This window comes from Schistocerca cancellata, unplaced genomic scaffold (genome assembly GCF_023864275.1).
Source record: "Schistocerca cancellata isolate TAMUIC-IGC-003103 unplaced genomic scaffold, iqSchCanc2.1 HiC_scaffold_1150, whole genome shotgun sequence".
Classification (NCBI taxonomy): Eukaryota; Metazoa; Arthropoda; class Insecta; order Orthoptera; family Acrididae; genus Schistocerca; species Schistocerca cancellata.
Window position 1 is genome coordinate 3,637,373 of NW_026047149.1, and position 24,971 is coordinate 3,662,343.

Here is a 24,971-nt window from a genome sequence, read left to right on the forward strand (position 1 = left end):
ACGTTGAGATGTCTCGCTGCTCGCCGCTATTGACGACAGTGATGTGCGCGCCGTACGACATGACCTCCAAGTTTTCATTACGCCTCACTGAAACTCCGGAGACTGGGTTAGCCATGGCTATACAAGACAATAAATTTATAGTTGAACTTAATTTTGCATGTGATGCAGTCTTAGCAATGAAAGCGCACCTTTCCAGAGGCAATGTAATTTGACCCAGCCAAGTCTGGTTCCTGTTGAGGATTCAGTCGCCCACCACACGCCAGTTACACAGTATGTCATGAATATCCTAGTATGAGTCACTGGTTATTCATCTGTGACAGTCGCAAGCAGCATGCTAAATCCCCAACCAGCACATTGGCATCTACATCTACATCTACATCTACATCTATACTCCGCGAGCCACCCTACGGTGTGTGGCGGAGGGTACTTATTGTACCACTATCTGATCCCCCCTTCCCTGTTCCATTCACGAATTGTGCGTGGGAAGAACGACTGCTTGTAAGTCTCCGTATTTGCTCTAATTTCTCGGATCTTTTCGTTGTGATCATTACGCGAGATATATGTGGGCGGTAGTAATATGTTGCCCATCTCTTCCCGGAATGTGCTCTCTCGTAATTTCGAATATAAACCTCTCCGTATTGCGTAACGCCTTTCTTGAAGTGTCCGCCACTGGAGCTTGTTCAGCATCTCCGTAACGCTCTCGCGCTGACTAAATGTCCCCATGACGAATCGCGCTGCTTTTCGCTGGATCATGTCTATCTCTTCTATTAATCCAACCTGGTAAGGGTCCCATACTGATGAGCAATACTCAAGAATCGGACGAACAAGCGTTTTGTAAGCTACCTCTCTCGTCGATGAGTCACATTTTCTTAGAATTCTTCCTATGAATCTCAACCTGGCGCCTGCTTTTCCCACTATTTGTTTTATGTGATCATTCCACTTCAGATCGCTCCGGATAGTAACTCCTAAGTATTTTACGGTCGTTACCGCTTCCAATGATTTACCACCTATGGCATAATCGTACTGGAATGGATTTCTGCCCCTATGTATGCGCATTATATTACATTTATCTACGTTTAGGGAAAGCTGCCAGCTGTCGCACCATGCATTAATCCTCTGCAGGTCTTCCTGGAGTACGTACGAGTCTTCTGATGTTGCTACTTTCTTGTAGACAACCGTGTCATCTGCAAATAGCCTCACGGAGCTACCGATGTTGTCAACTAAGTCATTTATGTATATTGTAAACAATAAAGGTCCTATCACGCTTCCTTGCGGTACTCCCGAAATTACCTCTACATCTGCAGATTTTGAACCGTTAAGAATGACATGTTGTGTTCTTTCTTCTAGGAAATCCTGAATCCAATCACAAACCTGGTCCGATATTCCGTAAGCTCGTATTTTTTTCATTAAACGTAAGTGCGGAACCGTATCAAATGCCTTCCTGAAGTCCAGGAATACGGCATCAATCTGCTCGCCAGTGTCTACGGCACTGTGAATTTCTTGGGCAAATAGGGCGAGCTGAGTTTCACATGATCTCTGTTTGCGGAATCCATGTTGGTTATGATGAAGGAGGTTTGTATTATCTAAGAACGTCATAATACGAGAACACAAAACATGTTCCATTATTCTACAACAGATTGACGTAAGCAAAATAGGCCTATAATTATTCGCATCTGATTTATGACCCTTCTTGAAAATGGGAACGACCTGCGCTTTCTTCCAGTCGCTAGGTACTTTACGTTCTTCCAGCGATCTACGATAAATTGCTGATAGAAAGGGGGCAAGTTCTTTAGCATAATCACTGTAGAATCTTAAGGGTATCTCGTCTGGTCCGGATGCTTTTCCGCTACTAAGTGATAGCAGTTGTTTCTCAATTCCGATATCGTTTATTTCAATATTTTCCATTTTGGCGTCCGTGCGATGGCTGAAGTCAGGGACCGTGTTACGATTTTCCGCAGTGAAACAGTTTCGGAACACTGAATTCAGTATTTCTGCCTTTCTTCGGTCGTCCTCTGTTTCGGTGCCATCGTGGTCAACGAGTGACTGAATAGGGGATTTAGATCCGCTTACCGATTTTACATATGACCAAAACTTTTTAGGGTTCTTGTTTAGATTGTTTGCCAATGTTTTATGTTCGAATTCGTTGAATGCTTCTCTCATTGCTCTCTTTACGCTCTTTTTCGCTTCGTTCAGCTTTTCCTTATCAGCTATGATTCGACTACTCTTAAACCTATGATGAAGCTTTCTTTGTTTCCGTAGTACCTTTCGTACATGATTGTTATACCACGGTGGATCTTTCCCCTCGCTTTGGACCTTAGTCGGTACGAACTTATCTAAGGCGTACTGGACGATGTTTCTGAATTTTTTCCATTTTTGTTCCACATGGTAGGCTTTATGCCCGCATTTCTACCGTCTAGGCCCTAGGGCACCATTGGAGTCAAACGCTCACAGGTTCACCCCGACTTGCAAGACAACGATGTTGGCGCATCACTGTAAAAACTATACTACCAATATTCATCCTCGAAATCACGCAATATACCACAATCTTGCAGTGCACTGACGCGTGCCTGCAAGCATAGGTATGAACGTCTCACGAACTGGCTGTGGCCGCTATGGAGCGTATCACGACTTCTCAGAACGCTTCTAAGAGCACGTTCTTGTATGCGCCCGTTTGTGCGACATCTCGTCACTCATCCTTATCCCTTAACATGGACACCAGATAGGAAAGGACAAAAACATTGCTCATGGAAAGGTAGTGCCTCTTATCGCAATGACAGAGGAGATCCCGAACATAGACAAAAAAATTAACAACAGTAAATTCTTATGCGAGAAAACGCGGCGTGTTAATACTTTAACAATCTTAATCTATTAATCCACCGATTACTGTTCCCCGAAAAAAAAGGTTCATATATTTGCCTATTTTATTATGTACACCACTTAATCTACTATTATTCCACGAACTTCTATGTGTGAGAGATGTGGTGGAGTCCTACGGACTAGCGCCAATCCCTTGTCAGACTCCCCCTCCTCTGACGTGCATTAGGATTTGCAGGTCTAATTTCAATCTCCTGGTTCTCCTGTGGGCCTTGATTTCGCTCTCTCCAGTTACGGTCGCTTTGCCGTTCGTTATTCCTCCTGTCCCAGATTCCTTGTCTAGATTGACCCTGTTCCCTGACGTTCTGGTTTCCGTGTCTCTGGTTTCCATAATCTTGAAATGCGTAACCTTGATTTCCGTAACCCTGGTTTCCTAACTGACGAGCGCGATTATGCGATCTGTTGTCGTCTGCCCTTGCTGGCCCGTGGTATTTGTTATTTTGCGCCTTCTTCCTGTCCTTTGCGTCTTGTTTATCGAAGACTACTTCGAGTTCGCGCAATAGACTCTTGAATGCTTCTACGTCAGATCCGCACTTGCCGACAAGTATCTGTTGATACCTAACAGGCAATTTGGAAAAGCAAAATTTAATGATTTCTCCGTTGCTATATGGACTATCTAAAAACTGATTCTTCTTGAGTAAATCATCAAAAAATTTGGTTGCGTTCCTATACCCGGACACTTCCAGTTCAGGACAAAATATTATTTCCTCTTTAATCCTATCTTGCGTTTCCTTTGACCAGTAGGTCCGCAGGAATGCACCAACAAATTCCTGATAAGTCCGACACGTCGCTGCCACGCCCCGCATCTTTTCCGCGGCTTGGCCTTCGATGTGTCCACACATGAATTCTAATTTTGCCTGAGTTGGCCATGACGACGGTAATGAATTTGTAAACTGCATCACCCAGCTTTTCGGATGCATCGACCCTCCATTATCTTTGAACTTCTGGAATTTTAGTATCGACAGGAAGTGATTGTGATCAAAATCCTGTCCGATCCTCGCACTTCTGTTGTCACTCGTTTCCGATACTTGCACGTCTGCTGAGTGTCCTGATCTATCTTGCTGATAACTGTGATTTGCTACCTCTGTATCACAGTGGACGTGGCATTCAGCATTCACTCTTCTAAGTGGGCTGCAATTATTGGAGCTATTACTCTCTGTTTCTGCGTGTGCATTGTTGGTTCCGCACTCTGTCACTGGGCTAGAGCACGGCAGGCTTTTCCTCGGAGACACAATTCTGTGTACTCCATCATTGGTATCCGAACGCGCAGTGCTCGTGTGCCCGTTTTGCTCTAGTTTTGCTATCCGACTCTCTACTTCTTTCATTCGTTTCGTGATGTTCGTAACCACAATATTACCTTGAGTCTTTAAGGCCGCTAGGGATTTTGAGTGCACTTGTGTCGCACGTCGCAAGCGCCCTGCGAGTTTAGAAGTTACTTTTGCGATTTTCATTGCCCCTGTTGCTGCCGTTTTGGCTAGGCCTGCTACTTTTTGTGCTACCATTGACATTTGTTTTGCTTCTTCACATTCTTTCTTTATTGTTAGTAATTCCCCACGAATTTCCCCTATATGCGAAATTATTGCCTCAGTGTCCTTCTTACGCTGGTTCGTCAGCTTCTTCCTTCTCCTTCTTACGTTGTTTCTCCTCTTCTTCCTTCTCCCTCTTACGTTGTTCGTCAGCTTCTTCTTTCATTGATCATAGGAAGCTCAGTATTGGGTTAATGTCATCATTTTGATCCTCGTCACCCATGGGTGATGTAACTCTCGACACCTGGGCGCTAGAGCTCTGACGTGGCCGAGCTGGCCCCTGTCTGCTCTCGTTCGTTTGATTATAAACTTCTGCTACCGTCTCGACCTGTGTGACTGTCTCCGTTTCATCCTCTACCTCACTATCATAATCACGGCCGCAACGGTGCTCTAAGATCGCGTCCAAATCACCTTCCTCATCAATGACCCTGGCGTCCTGTCCTGCTAAAAATGTGCCCATCTCATCTCCGAACCTATTCCCGTCGGTAAACTGCCCCTTATCCATTATGCTATCCTCTTTTGTTTTAGCGTCGCTCGATAATAGTCGTGCCTTACTTCTCGTTATCATTCATGAAAAAACAAATTTATCTAAAATGCACAATAAAATTAATCTACTCCATATATTTTTACACATAGACATAAAGTTTCAACAACGCCGCTCCAACGCTGTAATTATACGCACGATTTGTTGTGGTACAGAAACCGCACACAAACCCAACAAAGTGTGATGTGATACGGACACACCATCAAAGGAACACAAAAACAATGACCAAAAAAAATATATACACTGAAAACAAAAACAGTAATCATGCGCCGCTACTTAAAACTAAACGCGGAACTACCAGAAAAAACTTGGGTATTAATCAATAAAAAAAATTAAGCAAAAAAATTCTGAGTGTCCCTACTACTAATAATACTTGCTTATCAGAAGATTCACAGGGAAGATCCGACGCTAAGGGTCGCCATTTTATGCGAGGTGCCGGGGCTAGCAGTGTTTTTAACACTCAATTCTTCTAGAATTTACATATGTACATGATGCTCTAAGCCCCCCCTATTCTAACTCCAACTTTTGCTGTTGCACAAGGATAAAAAAAATACGCGAACTGACTCTAATCAACCCTGCCAGTGGAGTAGAAGAGAGTTTGGCACCTGCAATAATTTAATTTGATAAATAAGTTAAATAAACGAAGGTTTCATTAACATAGTGAGGAATGATGGGGTTGGTCTACCGATTAACAGAATGAGAGTTCTGTCCAAAATAACAATATGATTTATTAAGACTAAACACAAAATAATACACAAAAACACATGAAACAATACATCAAATTGGCTCAAATTGGATACTCAGACAAACGCTGTGAATGTGAAGTTGTCCCTAAACTAGATTGCGAGGATTATGACGAAGTGGTATGTGCAGCCAATTCCTTCCAAGTCAAATCTTAGAGAAAACACATAGCCAACCCAACATTAATTGCTGCTACCCATGACAGAACAAGGTTAGAAAAAAGACGAACAGGCGCGCTCTGCTGAGCTCTGATTATCACCTAGGAAAATCCCTGTCTGCCGGTGCTGCGGACATACCTTACCAAACTGTCTTCTTAACTGCCAGGACACGATCTTGCGTACTGGAGCTGTTGGCTGGTTGCTTCGACGTCCTCGACCGAGAGGCGAGAGCCGACTACTTACAAGAGCACCCGTACAAAAACCGAACACAGAACATTCCCGCCCCCACGACAGTGGCCGTGGTTAAACGTTCCAATCAGCAACTCGAAAACCGGCGGAAAATTCCACTCCATTGCCGGAACGCTACCATTCCACCAATGGAGATTCTTGGCGCCAATTTCTGCGCCGATCTTGCTACGTCACGGAGCTATGCCCTGATCAAGCCAATCAAAGTTACTATTTTGCAGAAAGTGCGGGAATTTTCCCGCCACAGCTGCCTGGGTACACAAGTCATTCCCACGCCTCGCGGGTAGCCCGCCAGAAAGTGTTTTCACTAAGTTTCTGCGAAGTAACGGAACCTCTAGCCCAGCCGCTACTTCAGGCTCTGCGGGCGTGCCTCTTGACAATGTCGGTGTCTGCAAAGCATTCACTCGACTTCCTCACACCCGTCGGCTTAAAGCTTTCCAGACCAGCAGAGCCCGCCTGTCACCGGACCACCCGGGTGACGAGAGGCGCTGCGTGGGAAGTCCGCGTGTGAAGGAATAGCGACTTTCCACTGCATGCAATTAGAGAGGAGAATCGTAAGATAGAAATATGAGAGGGGGCTCATGCCACCTCTCAACTTTCAATATTACATTCCACATATTGAAAATGTTACAATAATTGTGACGATAATGGAAAAGAAAAACGTTGTAATTTTGTGTCGCGTCACCAAGACCTCAGTGAGTGTCCCTGCAGTTTCTTTGCTTCAGTCTGTCGTCAAGTGAAGGCCGCGGCAGGCGCGTCTTGCTGACACACTGTGGTGACGTCACAACCCCACCGCCCACACTCGCTCGCCCCGTAATCGAGTGAGCCTGGCCTTGTTGCCTCTCACCGGAACAACAAATCAACACTTTGAAGTCTGGGACTCTTAACGACATTCTAGCTCGTCAGACTGGGGTTTTCTGTCGTTTTCCTAAAAAATCAAAATTCACAAACGGTTAGAGATAAATCGTCACACTTGTTCCGTTCTAACCTTGTACATTAAACTTTAAAATGAAGTAACACATTATAGTAACCAACTTCACTTAAGTTTACACTGTTATTGCAAGTTTGTAGCTGAAACAAGAAAAATAAAAAAGTTTTACAGCAGTATTTATTGTAGGTAGAAAGAATATTGGACTGGTTTATGTTTTATAAAAAACAAACTGAAATGCATTTATTAAAAAATATCGCAATACACAACTAAATTAATTTACATTTTTTTATAAATAATTTGTATACGTAATTGGCTTCCGTGTTGTAATGGTTCTTTATTTACGTGACCATTACGGCACTCCAACCCCAGTTCTCGATGCCACTAATATCGTACTGCTTTTCTGCGAAGTAACAGACATATTTTTGTGACAATATTCACATTTGGTTTTATTAGTGTATAGGTACTCCGATGTATCGATCTGTTACAGTGATACGGTTCTTGTGTGTATTCATTTCTGTGAGACTCATAATCTTGGACTTACTTGTAACCGTTTTGGCGTGAATGCGCACACAGCAGTCTTTGTTTCACTTTGGCAGAAGTTGTTATTTCGGTTTATAAAAGAACAGTCAAGTCTTGTATTTCGTTAAAGTGGAAAATCAATATAGGACGACTGATAAAAAACTTTTTTCTTGATGTGACAATTAAGAATAAGTATATGCGAATTGCCGGCCGCGGTGGCCGTGCGGTTCTAGGCGCTTCAGTCCGGAACCGCGGGACCGCTACGGTCGCAGGTTCGAATCCTGCCTCGGGCATGGATGTGTGTGATATACTTAGGTTAGTTAGGTTTAAGTAGTTCTAAGTTGTAGGGGACTGATGACCACAGATGTTAAGTCCCATAGTGCTCAGAGGCATTTGAACAATTTTTTTTTTTTTTTTTTTTGCCTGTCTCAGAAAATACGGGAATCGATCACTGAAAAATCTTTCCCTAGCAGCTCTCTTGTTTGATGCGGAGGGTCTGCAGAGGTTTAGAGAGGTGAACACATTCAGAACCCCTTTGACAATGCGTCCTCCCGGCTCTTTTTCTACATCATTTAGTTACTGTGTTCGTGAAGAGTTACTCACCGCAAAAGGCGCAAAATCTGCATTACGAAACTCTGCACTTGGCCGGTTGCCACACGAGCGAGAAGCAGAACGGGTACTTCTGCGCATTCGCGGGCGTATCGAATCCCTCTGCTGATTCTGTGATGCTGGCACCCTTTCTGCCTCCAGACGGCTGTCGCGCTGGCCTGCACCGTACGTTTTTGACAGCTCCGTCACTCTCTTAATAGTAACTGGTTACAGAACAGAGGAGCGTTCCGTTCGCACAGCTAGGCCAACAAATTTAATTACCATCACTGTAAGGTACAATGATTGTCACAATCTATCTGTGAAAATATATCATTTTAGATGTTTCAAACGGGTAAATGAAGTCTAAACACAAAGATTAACCATCTTCAGGGCCAACATTTTAATCAGAGTCATTTGCGTTGCAGACAAATGACATATACAAATTACACTGAAATCGGCCTGCTCTCTCTCGCAGGCGAATTGTTTGATGTACTGACTAGCCTCTAATTCGCATCGTGTAGCGTGTGCTACACATGCACGTATTTGCCAAAAGACGTGGGACATCCTGATTAAAAAATAGACCGATCGTGCATGTGTAACGTCAGTCCCGCATGGGGACTAAGTTCTAGGGGACTGATGACCACAGATGTTAAGTCCCATAGTACTCAGAGCCATTTGAACCATAAAGTTGGACGTTTTCAGGTGTAAACCCATCCCTTAAAAGAACTGCCGTTGCACTGTTGATTTCTGGATCGATAGTAATGGCAACTTGAAAGTCAGAGGATGTTCCTATACCTGTCATTGAGACTTGCTGCGAAAATAATACATTACATGTATTAAATCATCTAGCGCACTAATTGTAACAGAGGTTGTTATCGAAATAATGTTTAGTGTTAGTATATAGTGGACTGCCATGTAGCGTGCTGTGACGTAACTGCGAAACTGCTGGGAGAGCGGGAGAAAATATCTTTGTAATACCGGGACATTAAATGGCAGCCGGACACCGGTGTCTGCGATCATCACCGACTTTGAAATTGTTGAGTACAACTGGAGCTCTGATCGCTAAACAGTATTACACATTTTATGCGGGAAGTGATCGTCCTGACTTAGTTTCGGCCCCCCTGTTGTGTGGCCGGTCTTTTCTCCGCCGCCGTGGTCGGACCGCCCCTACCGCCTGTTCCCGCCCCGCCGCTGCTTCTGCGCATGCGCGGCCCTCTGTCGGATTCGCTGCCCGCATTCTGCGTCGCGCCCCCACCTGCGAGTTCCCCCTCGGCCGTTTGCGCGGGCAGTCTGACGCCACCTGTTGTTGTTTGCACTTGAATAGAAGTGTTCCAAGCATTTCTGCCTAAGAGACAAGACCGAATGTTTACACAGGCTTTCGTTACGTAGAGAGTAACGCAACATGTTACAGATAAGATATGTTGCTGTTTCCGGAAATAACTGTTTCTTTGGCGTCATTTTTATCGATGAAATTCGGATCTCGGAAATTCCTTTGTTATCTCGTGATCTGGCGTGCGGATATGTGCACTGAAATGAAAACCAGTGCCGTAAACTCATGTCTGTCAAACCAGGCCTGAGACGCATTTGGTCGGTACACACCTGTCTGAAGCGTATTCAGGGTGCATACGTGGACGAGGAGAAAAAAAATTCCCGGATTTCCCGCTTAAAAATACACTTTCTTCCGGGTGAAAATACATTTTTTCCGTCTTAAGTAACAGTATACATTTCCTCGGAACTGTTTAACTTATCAATCCTTTCAATGGTAGCGGTTTTATAGACCGGCATAGAATTTCCCGGCACTTTAAACGAAACTCAGGGGAAAAAAACACGTTTTGGCAAGATGTCTGATGTGCAGCAACATGTACACTGCATGTTTTCGTATTACGAAAGTATAAATTCGAATTCCAGCATACACCGCATGTTACTTTCCGAAGGACTGAAATCGAGATTGCTATGCACTTTTGTAAGCCAGTCATAGCTCATGTCAAGCTATCTCGCCAGCCGATGACAGAGGATATTCAGAGCACAGGACATGTGAAGTAGTCACCCAACAGCAACAGCATTGTCAACAACCGCGAATAGGAAAAGGTAATGGATTAAATTAATATACATAGCGCTGCTACTAGAAAAGGAAAGCTGTCGCGTATAATATTGGTCTCTAAGATTAATAATGTGCAAGAGAAGCTACGCTGTCACACATAAAGTTGATATTTTTTGCGCGAGTTACACTTTAAGATTGTTGTTGTGGTCTTCAGTCCTGAGACTGGTTTGATGCAGCTCTCCATGCTACTCCATCCTGTGCAAGCTTCTTCATCTCCCAGTACCTACTGAAACCTACCATCCTTCTGAATTTGCTTTGTGGATTCATCTCTTGGTCTCCCCCTACGATTTTTACCCTCCACGCTGCCCTCCAACGCTAAATTTGTGATCCCCTGATACCTCAGAACACGTCCTACCAACCGGTCCCTTCTTCTAGTCAAGTTGTGCCACAAACTCCTGTTGTCCCCAATTCTATTCAATACCTCCTCATTAGTTATGTGATCTACCCATCTAATCTGCAGCATTCTTATGTAGCACCACATTTCGAAAACTATTCTCTTCTTGTCCAAACTATTTATCGCCCATGTTTCACTTCCATACGTGGCTACACTCCATACAAATACTTTCAGAAACGACTTCCTGACACTTAACTCTATACTCGATGTCAACAAATTTCTCTTCTTCAGAAACGCTTTCCTTGCCATTGTCAGTCTACATTTTATATCCTCTCTACTTCGACCATCATCAGTTATTTTGCTCCCCAAATAGCAAAACTCCTTTACTACTTTAAGTGTCTCATTTCCTAATCTAATTCCTTCAGCATCACCCGACTTAATTCGACTACATTCCATTATCCTCGTTTTGCTTTTATTGATGTTCATCTTAAGATAGATCACACAAATGTGCCAATAAAATTTTTAACGACGACATAATTGTCTGATCTTTTGGGCTCGAAAATATTCTAAATTGCCATCCTCAAAGATTTGATTTTTGAATGAGACTCAAACGCTCTGATTTTAAAAATTGATTCGACATTCGAGCACAGAGTTCATCTTGCGAAATAGGAAATTTACTTTGAAAGTAACGCTCTTCAAACAACTATTCGGAATACTTCCCCGCGACCTGTTAGGAACGGATCCGTTTCAGCAGTTGCCAGAGAGCGCCAGATGACAGCCGTCGCCGTGCTTGCGCAGCTACGATGACGCAGGAAGTCCGTACATTCGTGTGTATAAAACATTAAAATATCTTACATTATATCATAAAAGAAACTAGACATGGGAATTTGCGAACCAAACTAAAATGCACAATTCGCCTTAAAGCGCACATTCGTATGTCCAGATTCAGATGTAAATTTTTTTGGAGTACCAGTACTGTATTATCTCATGTTTGGTTCTTTATTATGTCATAACGCCATACGTGCTAGAAGACGAAAAGGTGAACTTGAAATGTAGCGAACAGTTGAAACTAGCCAATAGTGCTGAATTAAACACTTTGTTTCAAATAAATTGACTGCCTCAGCAGAGAAGATTAATAAAAGTCAAATTTCTTTAACAAACCGACAATAATAACTTCACTGTTCTGCAAAGCGATTAACGCTTGACTCTCAGAAAGGTGGAAACAAAATATGATCTGCAAGTAATAACATATTTTACCCTTCCGTAATATGTGAATGTATTTTAATTCACTTGATAGCTCCCGCCCACAGAAATCCGTTTTGTTTTCATTTGATGTGAGAGCAATAAACGAAGAAGAAAGAGCAAAATCACTAAACGTAAACACAGGTCACATGGAGACTACCACCTCCCCACTACAACTCAGATTGCTCTGTGCATCAAGTCCAAATCTACAATATTCCCGAACCGCGGCAGTATTAGATAGTGGCACTCCCCTCCCTCGAGCGTTTGACGTAGGAAGCCAAAAATTTAAAAAATCGACTTTTCAAAAATATCTTCATTTTGTAGCTCATCTTTCTGAAGAGTCTGCTACATAAAACATGTATGTTCGAGGGAACGTAATGCATGTTATTTGGTCTTCAGTGTGCCGAAGTGCAGTGCCACGCCTCTTCACACAGCATTCTTCCATCGCACGTCTCTGTATTTCGCTCTGTGGAATTCGAACGTGCAAAATTTTGTAAAGGGCCCATCAAACTATATTCAGGCATGTGGAAATTAAAATGTCCTGTGGTGCCTCTCCTGCTCCCAGTAGGCCGGTTCGACATCCTGCCCCTCTTAAAAAAAATCTCGCAATTAATACTGGATGGTATTATTTGCAACCGGAAGAACAAAATTTGCAGTCTTTGCTGCCTGTTAGCTAACAACTTGCTGTTTTGTGACATAGAATTAAATATAGGATACATAAAATGAGTGAAAACAAGAGCCAAGCAAGATAGAACACATTTCTTCAATCCTTAAGTCCTAGCATTTTTTTTCTCTCTAATCTTGCCACAGCTTTATATGGCGTAGTTTCCTTTCTGGGAAAGTTTGTCAACATTTTTCTACATGAAAAAAACGAAATGTCGTTGTCTAATACTAGAAACTCTGTTAATACAAATATTACCCAAGACTGGTGTGGTTTCTCGGTCTGATTACGTGTATTTTGTCACTGTCTGATAGATAAAACGAAATAGGCCTGGCTAATATTGCAGCAGTTGCTACACACACCAAATAAACGAGACTGTTTTGGCATAAATGGTCATTTTTATAACACGACAGAATATAATTCATGAAGTACCAATATCAAATGCCTATTAGGCATACTACAAGCAAAAAGTTTTGTGTTAGGAAATACGAGGGTTATTCCAAAAGTAAGGTCCGATTGATTGCCAAATTGAAACCACAGTGAACATCAGAAATGTTTTACTTGTAACAATTAGCTACACCTTTCAGCTACTTCTCTACGTAGTCGCCGTTCTGACTTAGACTTTTGTCATAGCGTTGTACCAACTTTTCAATAGCCTCATCATAGAAGGCAGCCGCCAGTGCTTTCCGCCAATTCTCCACGCTGGCCTACACCTCGTTGTCTGTGTCAAAATGTTGTCTTCAAAGACAGCGGTTCATGTGACCAGAGATGAAACTCAGGGGGAGACAATTGCGGACTGTATTGTGGGTAATCTAACATTTCCATTTGAAAACGATGCAGGAGCATCTTCATTGCCCCTGCAGAATGCGGCTGAGAATTGTCGTGAAGACGAAACAGCACGACAGTTATGTAATGTTGGCTGCATAGCTTCAGGCGAAATTTCTCACCAGGCCCTCGTACTTGGCGGCAGACACTATTTTCTAGACATCTTTACGCACTCACTGCGAGCTCAGAAATGAGAAGAGCGACGTGATGCTAACTGGGGTTATACTAGAGACACTACCCAACACATCTGTGCAAAGCTTTATCGGATCTTCATAGTCGTTTCCATTTCGCGACCGATCGGACCTTACTTTTGGAATAACCCTCGTAGTTTCACACTTTATTCATACTCTCTAGCTTCTGAAGCATGAGATCGAAAAGTAGTAGTACGAAATCTTTATATACATTTTGAATTGTCATATTCTTCCGTAATTTGTGTGAGTCTCCTTTTCTTCTCCTTCCATGTTCTAACAAACAATCTTGTCATCACTAACTCTGTAACTACTCCTGCCAGTGTCAAAACTTATTCTCTGGTTAACTTCACCGACCCTGCCACAATCACCAGTTAAGTTATCCCGCATTTATTCTCCGGCTAGACGTTATTATGTGTTCGTAGAACGCGTTTTCCGTGCGACTCCCAGAACAGAACTTTAGCGGCTGCTAGCTGGGGATTGTATAACTGGCCCTTAGTAGTGTAGCAGTCTGGCCAAAAATTTTCTGTCGAAATTTCATTTCCTTGGATACTCGGAGAAGACAATACATAATCTTCGTTGCCTGTTATTCCTGTCAGTCATTTATTTATTTCCACTCTGGTGGTCTCAATCTAGGGAATTCGCTAGTAATTATAACAATGCTGATCATTTGTAAACCCACTGAACCACATCAACAGTGACTGGCATTCACCCGTTGAGCTCTATTCGCTCAGCTCGTATAGCCCCATCCTCTTTTGTCTGCAGGGAAGTTTATTTGTAGGTGCGGCGGGGATTCCCCTGGCAGACACATCACGTACACTATGCACGCATTCAGAAATCAACTTAAAATTTGATCAAAAATGTTAAAAGAACCAACAGGGATGCGTTGAAAACCATATGAGTAATCGATAGACCAACGTGTGCTGCATGCTAGGAGCTTTGTGAAACAGTCTTTTTCCTCAATAATATGAATTTGCCTCTCAACCCCCCCCCCCCCCCCCCGAAACTGCCATCCGGGGTAGATACCCGGTTTGTCCTCGCTCCCTACCCCCAGTTCCGGGCCTGGTGCGCATACGTGAATCTGGCAGCTTAGGCGCACCAGTAAAATTTTTGCTGATAGCATCTGCCTGCTTGCTGCTATTGCTTATGCTTCCATGTGGCTAACTGCCACATTTCTGCAGCCAGAAGCGGGAGAAGGTACTACTCATACGCGACTCAACTGCACATGCGCATAAGCTCGCTCCAACATCGGAGGCAATTTGTTGTTATGAAGTATTGCATAGTCTTCGTAAAGCCTTTGACACATCTTGCTGTTGGCAGACGCTTGTATGAGCACTGTCTTGTTGTATACGGCGCATTTCCTTTGCAACTTAAGTTTTATATTCTTTTTTTCTGTCGTTCGCGTTTTATTGCTGCAGTATTATTCTGCAGTAGCGATATACAGTACTATTCTTCGTTATAGTATTGGTTCTTATCAGTCAAAGTTACAAAAATTTAACTGAAAACGCACAATAATATTCCCAACTTACTTTCTGTTTCTGTTAAAGCTCGTATTCAGTGATACTGTATCAGTCTTGTCATCGCTGATTCCCTCTTCTGCCCTAACAGATTGGAAAAGTTCCGGTCCATCTGTTAGCAGCAGGCCTAAGATGTTATCTTCACGAGTCGGTTTTCAGATGAATGGCTCGAGGCAGTTTTTGGGTAAACCACTTGGATCAGTTTGTCATGATTCTCTGGCCCTGCCACCAGGCCCGGCTACCCGAGTCTCCCACTGCAGAGGTGGCAGGTTAAAGGTTCCATCTAAAACTATGAATAACTAGGAAGTGCACGCCAGATGTTCTTACTTTCTATTCAGAGCTCTTCATAGACGATATTTCTCGACTCGAATCGTCAGTGAGGACTAACCTGAGGCGGTCTTTTACATAATATTCTACAATCCTCCATTCCGAAATCACTGATATTTGGGAAGCACGTCAATACGAATGGCAAAATTTCAGCTCGGTTCTTGATTGGTGGCTGAGTTACAGTAAGGCTAGTGTGCGAAAGGACCCTGCCTGCTACTGTTCTGAGGCAGCTTTTAGGAAAAGCAGGACAATGCAATTTCACAGTCAGTGTTTGAAAGATGTACTCGGCCCTTCTGCTAGTCTTAACGGGAACCGATAAGTTGAGCAAAGACAGATCAAAACTGTTTATTCTTGTCGACGTGAAATTTTTCAGTCGATTGCAAACATTTTTATGAGAGTACAACAGGGACATGAAGGAGACTTTAGCTCTATTTCAGTTTCTCTACACCTGACTCAACCGATATATTGCTACCTGCTGCGCGCGTCTCGGGAGGAGCGTGAAAGTAAAAATTAAGCAGGGAGCGTGAAAGTAAAAATTAAGGAGGGAGCGTGAAAGTAAAAATTAAGGAGAATGGAAGTCACACGGTGGCTTACCAGCAGTGTTTCACACCGCGACTGCAACAGGAAAAGGCCGGAACAGCTGTGGTACTCAAACTGTCCTCCGCCACACGCCAGAATGTATCTGTGAAATCATCATATTTCAGACTTACCGATTTGGAAAGTTATTTCAGAAAGGCGTTATCTTGTGAATTTTGGAGCAGTTTTGACACAAAGCGGGATGCATTACATTTTATCTTCATTTGCACTATAAATATGATAGCAGATCTGGTGCATTTATTGTTTACAAGTCTGAAGATAAAGATTTACAATATTCAGGACTCAATATTTTAAATTGAGTTATCTGTTTTGCAGATAAATGGTATGTATAAATTACGTAGAAAACGACCTCCTCTCTCGCAGGCGAATTGTTTGATGTACCGGCTAGCCTGGATTTCGCATCGTGTAGCATGTGCTTCGCATACTTCGGTACAAAATTCAATATTTAGACTTTTCTGTCGCACTGGACTGAGATTTACGTATTTATATATCAAAATAAATTTTAGCCATTTCTCAGATACCAACCACACACTTACAAGCACTAGTTTAAATAAATGCGAACACGTTTCAAAATATATGACGTCCGTTTCGACAGCGGATGTCTGCCGTGAGTGCTACTGTGTTTGACGATGCGAAGAACGCAGATGGAGCTCTGGGCTGTTTTCCGTCTGCTGACGCGTGCCATACCGTTCCAAAGTGCCGTAATAGCAGAGTGCAACAGGTGAATGGCGTTAGGCGCGATCCGAATTTTGGGGAGTCACCGTTTTTTTTAGGACGCTCTAGTGCGGTCACCACTCGCCGTCAGAAAATCACTGCTGATTGCTGCATGTTGTAGAAGAGTTTGTCCAATTTAATTTTGTGTTGGGTTTTCAACTTTGAGAAACACGTAGTCTTTGTGAAATAAATGAAAATCTGAGAAAAGTCGGAAAATTTTGAGGCTTTCGTTGTGAAGCCAACATACTACAGGGCAGGAAGCACGAAATTTGGATTTAGGAGCCCAAAACATATGATTGTGGAATCGCTGAGAAAAGATCTATTGCAGTTTCTTACCAATTGGTATCTTTTGGTCATTGCACGCAGGATGGCTCTGGATAGTTACTGCTAGATATTTTACGGTAGGTGACTTACTGTTTCCAGCAATTTGTGATCAGCAGTGTAATTTTACAGTAGTGGATTTCTTTTCCGGTTTCTGCACAGTATGTTACATTTATTTATGTTGAGGATCAACTGGCAGAGCCTGAAGCATTCATCAATGCTGTGGAGGTCACTCAGCAAGTCAATACTGTCTCCTGGCGTCGCTACTTCCTCACAGAGAATGTTAAGGCGCTTCCGTGTGTAACGCCGCCACATGAGGGCCACAGAAGGTCTTGTTCAGAATGCAGTCTGCCACTTTGGTCACACATGCACGCACGGGTATGCCAAGTCTAATTGTATCACAGCAGAAAGGGGAATGAATGTTCCTAATGTGGTCTGCTTCCAAAACGCCTACAGAGATGCGACAGTGTAATTTGGGAAACTGCCGCATAATTCCAGTGATGGCTGCATGTCCCACGTGATTGAGTATAATTCCATGAGAGATGGTAGTTTGTTCTGTAAGAGCAGCAAGCGAGGTGTGTGGGAGAGGAATGTTTTAGATGGTTCTTCAATTCTCTTTATTTGAAGGTGAGCTCGGAAGACTGCTGCAGATGGTGTGAGCGTGATGTGGTGTGAGCACTGCTACAAATGTGACATTGCAGTTAAACACGAAAAGTACTTGTGCAGTGCACGCACAGAAGTGAATTCAGTGTGAAATCTGAAGTTAAGATACATTCTAACTGAACAGCTTATGTGGCAGTAATCTGAGTATGGTGCAGTTCGCAGTGATGTGATGCAGCACCGTAGACACTGCTAGCAAACAGTTCGCAGTAAAGTAGGTAATGTAGCGGACTGGTGGGAAGAAGTGACGTTATTGCGGCTGGGCGACGTGTCACACAGCAACCGGTATTCTCGCATTTGTGTCTTGGAAGAGATTGGGCGTTCGTGTTTCGAAATACAGGCGGTTGTGAAAGACGTCAGCTGTATTCTTGTAAGCTGTTTGAATATTGTATGTGGGACGAGAAACACAAGACAGAGAGGGAGAGAGAAGTGGAGTTTATGAATGAGTATTTGTCAATTGTTGCTGAGCTTTTGCAGACATTGCTTCTGAAATGTTTTACAGAGTGAATTCTCAAAAGGAAGGTTTGTCACGCTGGTTTACAGGTATCTCCTGTTGTTGCAATAGTTGTTGTGTTACTGGAGGAATTGTGTGGACTGCAAAAGGTAGAAATGAATAGAGAAAGTGTTCATTTTTTCAATTTTTTTTATTTTAATATCGTGTACAATGAAGTACATGATGTCATTTCCCCTACTGGCACGTATTAAGGCTCTGTTAGCATCTGGACGAGCTGACGATGGTTGCACAGTACGGCGTAGTCCAGGGGGGTCCTCCCGTCATTAGTCCACACCCCCCTGTCGGCTCCGGCCTCCAGCAACGCAGCCGCCGCTTCTGCGCGGCCACAGTATGCCGCGAAGTGCAGCGGCGTCCACCCCTTCTGAGACCTGGCGTTGGGGTCGGACGCCGCAGAGAGCAGCAGCCGCACCACAGCCGCGTGGCCTCTCTCTGCAGCCCAGTGCTGGGTGGTGCACCCGCCCCCGTCCCTCGCCCCCGCGTCCGCCCCAGCCGCCAGCAACAGCCGCACCTCCTCCACCGTCCCCACCTTAGCCGCCTGTATCAGCCACCTGCCTCGCTGTGCCCCAGAAAGGCTCCTGCACAAAACATCGACACACTTACTCTCTACTATCGAGACACACACACCAAATGAAAGAAACTGTCACAGTCACAAAACTGCCAACAATTCGGAATACACTTCTTCCGAGCAACAAGTCAAAAGTCTAGAAATCTCGCTTCTGCGATACGGGTTAACCAGCGTATTACAGACAGATCCACAGCACTAGCCCATAATCAAAAACTTCAGCCATCTGCCATTAAAAATAGGTGCACTCCATCTCCTAACAAATTCATTTGGCACATTTCCTCATAATTCACTCCACAGATCCACCTCCTTTCACCTCGGCATGCAGTTGCTACCCAATCCTTCATCTACATTCAAACACACCCCTTAAACTACCTTCTCTGGGTACCAATTCCTTCTGTCACTTAGGAAGAAAACACTAGAAACTAAACATATCTGTAAGCACTGAAATACTACTTCCTCACCAGACAGCTAAGTGATTCAGACCAGTAACACGGAAATTTTCTGACATGCCGACAAAAAATATAAAAGTCACTGCTTCGTACACAATAAGTTGGTCGACATATCTGAAATACAACAAGGGCACCAGGTCGATTCTCCCTGACACACACACACACACACACACACACACACACACACACTACCCGCTGCATAATAATCGTCACATGTGCTCATATAATCTTGCATGCAACAAGAGATACATCCACTTGAACATTCATCTCGATCTACTTACACACTTTGCAAGCCACCATATGGTCTGTGGCAGACGGTATCCTGCACAACTACTATACTCAGTCATGTTAACTTTGTGTAACTTTTGCAATTTTTGAAAATTCTGGACACAAACTAAGTTACACACCGCTACAGGCAGCGTAACACTTTACATTTATAGTTAAGAAGGTCTTTGGAACTGTAAACGTACACCAACTATGTTGCTCTCGAGTAAAATTTCTGTTTCAGTAGTAGTAGGAACACTTAAACCGTAACTTTAGATCAGTCTCAAAAATGTACTATATTCCCTGCATCTAATGCTATGCATAAATTAGATCATGCCAGAAAGAAATCAGGTGCGTGTAAGAAATAGAAACAGACAGTGTTGATTCATTATCGCATGTTCACTTACAAATATCAAAACATGTACAGATCTGGCATTGCTGAACTTGAACCGATGTCACAAGAACCTCTCCCCACAGCTGATGCAAGTTAAAGGCTAATCGAAGCAAGAGTCAGCACAGAGAGAACTGGGGGCTAATGTTGCCTGTCACAATAAAAGGATTGTAGTTTACACAAAAGTCAGCCTTGCCGCTATTGGAGGCATCAGAAAGGCGACCGAAAACAAACCACGCCCTTTGCCAGAACCGCCAAGAAAGTGCACTACGAAATTTGGGGAATAAATCCATCATTGCAGGCAGCTCCTCAAAATCGGTAATTTGATTAACCATAGGGACTTTTGTATGGCTAAAAAATAGTGCTGACATTACACAAATTAGTTGTTGCCATAAAAAAAAAATTATTTTCCTTCGAAGAAAGCTGTTTAGCATAAGACACTGCATGAAATGCGAGTTACCTGGAACAGACCTCTAAGTAAAGGAAACATCCCTCTAGAGGGAAGTCATTACTGACTGGCGATGCAAATACTTGATACAAGTCAGGAAATTAACACAATTCTTTTATGTCGACGAAACTTGGGTGGTGAACCAACGACATTCCTGTTAGAAGACTATGACAGGGTCGTGACATTGGCACCAAAATGGACAATATGATAGTGGAAGCAACAGCGGTGAATGATGAAACCAATACTTGGTTTATTTATTAGTCTACATCAGTATCGTCTTCATCAAAATATTTCGCATTACATATAATAGGTTTATTCCTGTGCTTCTTCCAATGCTTAAAACTATTCTGGAACAATCCTTATGGTAGCATTTAGTTCTCTCAGAGGTGCAGTTTTAATCTCATCTCGTATGTAAAAAACAGCTCTTTAAGGTTTCTCTTTATTTTTGAGAACAAAATGTCACACATGGAGCGAACGTGGGGCCAAGGACATCACTACAGTATTGTTTCTGGGCAAACATGCACAAGCACGCAACGAACTGTGAGCAGGTGCGTTATCGCAGTGCAGAAGCAATGAACTGTTCCGCCACAAAGCCGGAATTCTTTCCGGGTTGCTTCAGGCCATCGGGCTTGAGCTGGTGAGAAGTACTGCCTACTGGCCGTTTCATCTTGGCACAAGGAGTCGTGGTGCACTGTACTGTCAAAACGGAAGATTACTGTCAGAAACGTAACATTCACATTTCAGTGGTCTTGGCCATCTGTCACCGAGACGATCGAGTGTTTGTTTCGCATCGTTTGGTTTGACTCAGTTCGTCTTCTATTATGACCTTCTCGTCGTCCTCATCTTCTTCGAAATGTTTATACCGGCCGTAAACATCTATTTCACTCGTAGTATACTCACCAAAAGCAGTATATAATATTTCTAAAACCACGATGCAATTTAATCCGTTCTCATGGCAAATTTTAATACAAATGCGCTAATCCGTTTTTACAGTAAACAAATAATCGCTGATACTCTTAAAATACCAGTAATCTTTCTAACACCTGACAACACACTAAATAACATACGCTTAACGTTGTACACACAATGACAAAAGGAAGTAGGAATCTGAGTAATAAAACACGTGAAATGACGAGTTTCCCGTATCACAAGAGTGGTTGCGTTTCAATCCAACCAATCAAGGGGAACTTGTACCTTTTAGACGAAACACAATGGAAAAGCAAGTCTTCTGTTCTCCATTATAACTACACCACATTTCATTTATAATCACTTCGGAATATATCCATCCATTTAGGAGGGAATTGTAGATGAAAATGCATACAGGGGAACAGCCATTCGGTTCTGACATATATTTGTAATAGATGTAGCAACCCTGGCTTTTGATTTCTGATCCTGTGTTGATGTAATTTACTCCACAATGTTGTGTTTCGGGTGAGGTCTATCGACTGCTGTCTCGCAGTGGTGCCAACTCATTTACCTAAAAATGAACGCTGCCCGGATGGGCCTGCACAGTGCATCGCCACCGATTTAAGGCGCGCGCCGCGGAAGCACCGTCACGGCATTTCGGAACTGAGGTGTATAGAAAAAGCAGGCCGGCCATTCCGGCCCCAAGCGAGTAAAAAAAAAAACTCGCAGACGCCCTCGCGCGCCTTGACGTCACGGAGAGGAGGCTGCAGTGGCGAGCATTCAGTTTTGAGAGAGCCACGAGCAAGGCTCGCTGTAGCTGCGCCGTGGCCACATTGCATCAATAGTGCTCAAACTACGACGGACGTTACGTATCACGTTTTTCCCAAGGATGAGCACTTGCGATGTGAATGGATAGTTCGATGCAAATGCAAGGACAAAGTGAATGTGAAAACTGCGCGTGTGTGGCCAGCTGATTACCTGCCAGAAGATTATGAACGGGATCTGAGAAATGAGCTTCTAGGGTTACATTCAAGGAAGAAGTTATTACCAGCAGCAATCCCCTGCATAAATATTCCGAACTGGCGTGGACAAGAAATTGTGGAAAGCGGTGATGCAAACGAAAGGGTAAGACGTCTGCACATACATAACACTTTCAATAATTGAAACTGAAAAATTACCGTAATACAAACGAATTCATAAATGCAATGCTTTTTGACACATTACTAAATTGCTTTACGGGAGTAAATGACTCGCTATATTGTACAGGCAATAAATAAGGTTGCTCAAGTGTATTTGCTTTTTCTCCTGGATGTAGTAGCTACATTTGTCTTAGAAATAGCCATTTTTTTCGTACTCTCGATATGTTAACTATTTTCAAGCTAGTATATACTTCAAATGACAAAATCAGCATATTTCCCGTAATTTGTTTAGATTTACTTCTGTAAGGATAGCTGATGCTGATCAGTTGACTTCGTAGCATAGTGGTATGGTTCCGACTCCCATGTTGGAGGTTATGGGTTCGTATACCTGTTTTTGCTATTACGTTTTTATTTTTACATTTTATCAAAGTGAGCTATTGTAGCCATTTATGGCACTGATATTTAATCGCTTTTGTCAATCTATCTGATTTTTAGTGAGAAATTAATGCAGTTGCATAGTACTTAGTAAAAAATTTTAGGCATAGTAGGCCTACTCCGTAAATAATTTTAGGAATAATAAGATTAAAATTAAATTCATTCCTTAGGAATCCGGAAGTCATGCACAACGCTGTGGAGCAAGAAGTTTGCAAAAGCGAGCTTTGACGGCTTTAGAAACTGTGTCACCGAAAAAAAAAAAAAAAAAGTTGACCGAACCACATGTACAGATTGCGTTCATGCACCCACTGAAGTAGTGAATAAGGATTTGGAAATTAAGGAACTGAGGGCTGAGACTGAACTTTTAAAAAACTGAATGCACAGAAAGAAGCGGCACTAAGAAAATGTGATGCAGCCTTACAAAGTGAAACGAGCGATCTCCGACCTGTTCTTTCGCTGAAGCGGGCAGAAAAGTCATCTGACGCGAAAGAAAAAGTCAAATTGCACAAAAGTGTAAATAGTGTATTGTCAAATTGTTTTACACCGGCGCAAATAAGATGTCTATTAAACGAAAATGAAAAGGTAAAGTGGAATTCAGAGGACATAACCCATGCATTAACTCTGTCACCATGCTCTGTCACCTAAAGTATACACTTATTTGCGAAAGCGAAAAATTCCTTTCCTTCAGAAATGCACGAAGGAATTTAAACACAGACTGGGTATTGTTGAAGATATCCTGCATTTATTGAAAGCCAAGTCATACACTTTTACTACTCTAGAGAGAGACAAGCTGTTGTGACATTTGACGAAATCAATGTTGATGGCCGCATATGTTACGATTCGTCTGAAGACGTAGTAGTCGGACCACATTCCAATGTACAAGTTTGCACGATACGTGGGTTGTGTAAGCAGTGGAAGCAACCAGTTTACTATGATTTTGGCACTGTGATTACCGGTAATTTGCTTCAGAGCATCATTAATGCAGTTGAGGAATCTGGAACCTGTGTTGTTGCTGTGACGAGTGATATGGGCGGAAAAAATATAAAAGTTAGGAAGGAACTGTCTGTAGATACAGAGAGAACTTATTTCGTAAATCAAGCAGACGACACCACGAATGTATGGGTCTTCTTCGATGTACCACACCTGTTAAAGTTATTACAGAACCGTTTCTTGGGTGCAGGCATTACGCTACCTAATGGATCCAAAATATCTAAGGCAGCTACACAGGAACTTTTAAAGCATCAGAAGAGTGACTTAACGATAACACACCACATTACTGGTGCGCACTTAAACGTAACTGGACGAGCAAGGCAGAATGTACTACTCATCACACCTGGTGACCTCCATCATCCGTCAGTTGCAGGAGTTTGTTTACGAGTGACGAGCCATACAGTGCTGTATGCATCTCCACTCAGCGACACCCACTGCATTTCTCACTTCTCGAGAGCAGATACCTCAACCATTAGACCAGCTGAGTGCGTTTGCTGGCGTATATGGAATTACCATTGTGGATGATGTTTTTTACCCATGGTTTGCCAACACCCACCACCAGAGGTCCTCATATACATCCTTTGAAGTAGGATAACACACCCACCAATTCGACTTCCCTCTCGCTACTCTTCCCACAAGTCCCCCGGGATAAATTCTAGTGCAAGTGTCGATGAGGTGTGCTCAGGCAGCCTACTGGTCAAGGAGACTTCCTGCAATTAACAGCAAATCTGGGTTCCTGTTCCTGTGCGGCACAGATTTCCAATAGTCACTACAGATGTAACTGACCAGGGAACCATTTAAGGAATATTCGAATTACATTTTAAGACATACCCAAAACAATCTGTATCCTCATTCCAGTACTAAATATTAACTTTTTGTCATTATTACTTCTATTTCTGTTTACCTTATTTTCGCCATTTCTTCCTCAGTGTCTTCAATAACTTATATCTACAACCATTCACATAAGTTTTGTTGAGTGGAATTGTGTGAAAAAATCCCGTTTCCACACCCATTTAATTCAGAACCAATTTGTAAGACACACAATCATCACTAAAAACAAAATCTAGATTCAACACATCAATATATAAAGAATCTTTGGAAATGGGTATGATTTGTAAGCAACACTTCCTACGTAACTACAGTTGAGTGACTCTGAACTGAACCTCATTCTCACAGCAAATACAGAGAACGAGGAATCTTCTGCATATGTGCTCAATCTTCAAAATATCATAGCCAAAAAAGTGAGAAAGGAGTAA

The 24,971-nt window shown here is 42.9% G+C and overlaps 2 protein-coding genes across 2 annotated transcripts in view; both read right to left on the reverse strand.

The window, feature by feature from the left end:
* The window catches only part of LOC126159966 (uncharacterized), a 491,753-nt gene that overhangs the window by 410,902 nt on the left and 55,880 nt on the right, over nucleotides 1-24,971 (reverse strand). The gene's annotated exons all lie outside the window — the stretch shown is intronic.
* The window catches only part of LOC126159968 (poly [ADP-ribose] polymerase tankyrase-like), a 55,874-nt gene continuing 49,218 nt past the window's right edge, over nucleotides 18,316-24,971 (reverse strand). The window contains exons 4-5 of the mRNA XM_049916775.1: nucleotides 18,637-18,703; nucleotides 18,316-18,570 (exon numbers count right to left, since the gene is read on the reverse strand). Coding sequence (XP_049772732.1) covers nucleotides 18,316-18,570; nucleotides 18,637-18,703 — 322 coding nt within the window. The remainder of the gene's footprint in view (nucleotides 18,571-18,636; nucleotides 18,704-24,971) is intronic.